This window comes from Melampsora larici-populina (genome assembly GCF_000204055.1).
Source record: "Melampsora larici-populina 98AG31 unplaced genomic scaffold MELLAscaffold_13, whole genome shotgun sequence".
Taxonomy (NCBI): Eukaryota; Fungi; Basidiomycota; class Pucciniomycetes; order Pucciniales; family Melampsoraceae; genus Melampsora; species Melampsora laricis-populina.
The window spans coordinates 70899-72019 of record NW_006768777.1 but is presented as its reverse complement, the minus strand read 5'-3'; the positions used below and the strand labels follow the sequence as shown (position 1 = coordinate 72019).

At 42.8% G+C, this 1121-nt stretch overlaps 1 protein-coding gene across 1 annotated transcript in view; it reads left to right on the top strand.

Moving 5' to 3' along the window:
- MELLADRAFT_105290 (uncharacterized protein) overlaps window positions 1–760 on the top strand; it is a gene marked incomplete at both ends in the record, with an annotated part of 10148 nt that extends 9388 nt beyond the window's left edge. The window contains one exon of the mRNA XM_007408815.1: window positions 622–760. Within this exon, the coding sequence (XP_007408877.1) occupies window positions 622–760 (139 nt within the window). The remainder of the gene's footprint in view (window positions 1–621) is intronic.
- Between the last annotated feature and the right edge of the window lie 361 nt (window positions 761–1121).

The following is a 1121-nucleotide window of genomic DNA, read 5'->3' as shown; positions in this document are numbered from 1 at the left end:
TCATCTTAATGATATGTTTGAAGGGTTTGATTAAGATTAAAAAACTCTCAAAGTATCTTTTAACTCACTCAGATCTGCCATAGCACCCAGGCGAAAAAAGTTATGGCCCAAAAACACCTTAATACCCGCATGTTAGGCTGTGCATGCAAAAACATGACACAACCAAGTCATGGAGTGTTGTGTAACTTGGTGACTTGGTTGAGCCAAGTATTTGCACACATAATAAATTTTTGGAGTATCATTTGACACCCTCAGATCTGCCATAACACCCATGGGTGGAATAGGGGAAATAGGTATACATGCTTTGGTATACATGCTTTTTTGTTTCAACACCCACATTACACACATCCCATGTGTGATACCCACATGGGGTGTGGGTAAGACCTTAGTGTACCTGTACACACACCAACCATTTGAGACACCTAAATGATTCTGGCAATGAGGTAGACAAAGTTATAGTGACAAAGTTATAGTATAGTATAATTAATCAATTTTGCTGGTCAACATTTGTCCTTGACACTCTCTCTAGGGCGCTGTGGATGTCCAGAAAATATATTGGTTGAGTAGTAAAATGTAGAGAAATGTTTGGGGCTGAACAAACTCTATTCACCTCCTTCAAAGGGTGACTAACACAAACAAAATGGTTTTCTGGTATCAGAGCATTGTTGAGAATCTTAAGCCTAAAGCCTTAAACTTAAGTGGGGAAAACCTAGCCACCAGGCAAAACCCCTGTAGACTTGTTTATTACGTAACAGATTGAAATAAACAGGGCTAATGCACCCCACCCTAGCTTGCGCCTTCCAACCTTATTGATCTCTACCTAATTAAACTTAAAATTTTCATCGTCATGGGGAAGAAACGCCATGGACCCCCGCCTTTACCCAAGATTAGCAAAAACATCAAGCCTACCACCCGGCTACAGCAAGAATTCAGGTCACAGCAAGCCGGGGACCTGCAGCATGCCCAGCAATCTACGCCAGCCATACGAGCTTTTCTGATGCAAAACCATACATCCTCATCAACTCCGACCGTTTATCACCACCTATTGGAGAGTCCATGGCTGACACAGACGAAGAAGGACACGGCTCATCATCACCACCAACCCGGAGTGCCCGCCCTTT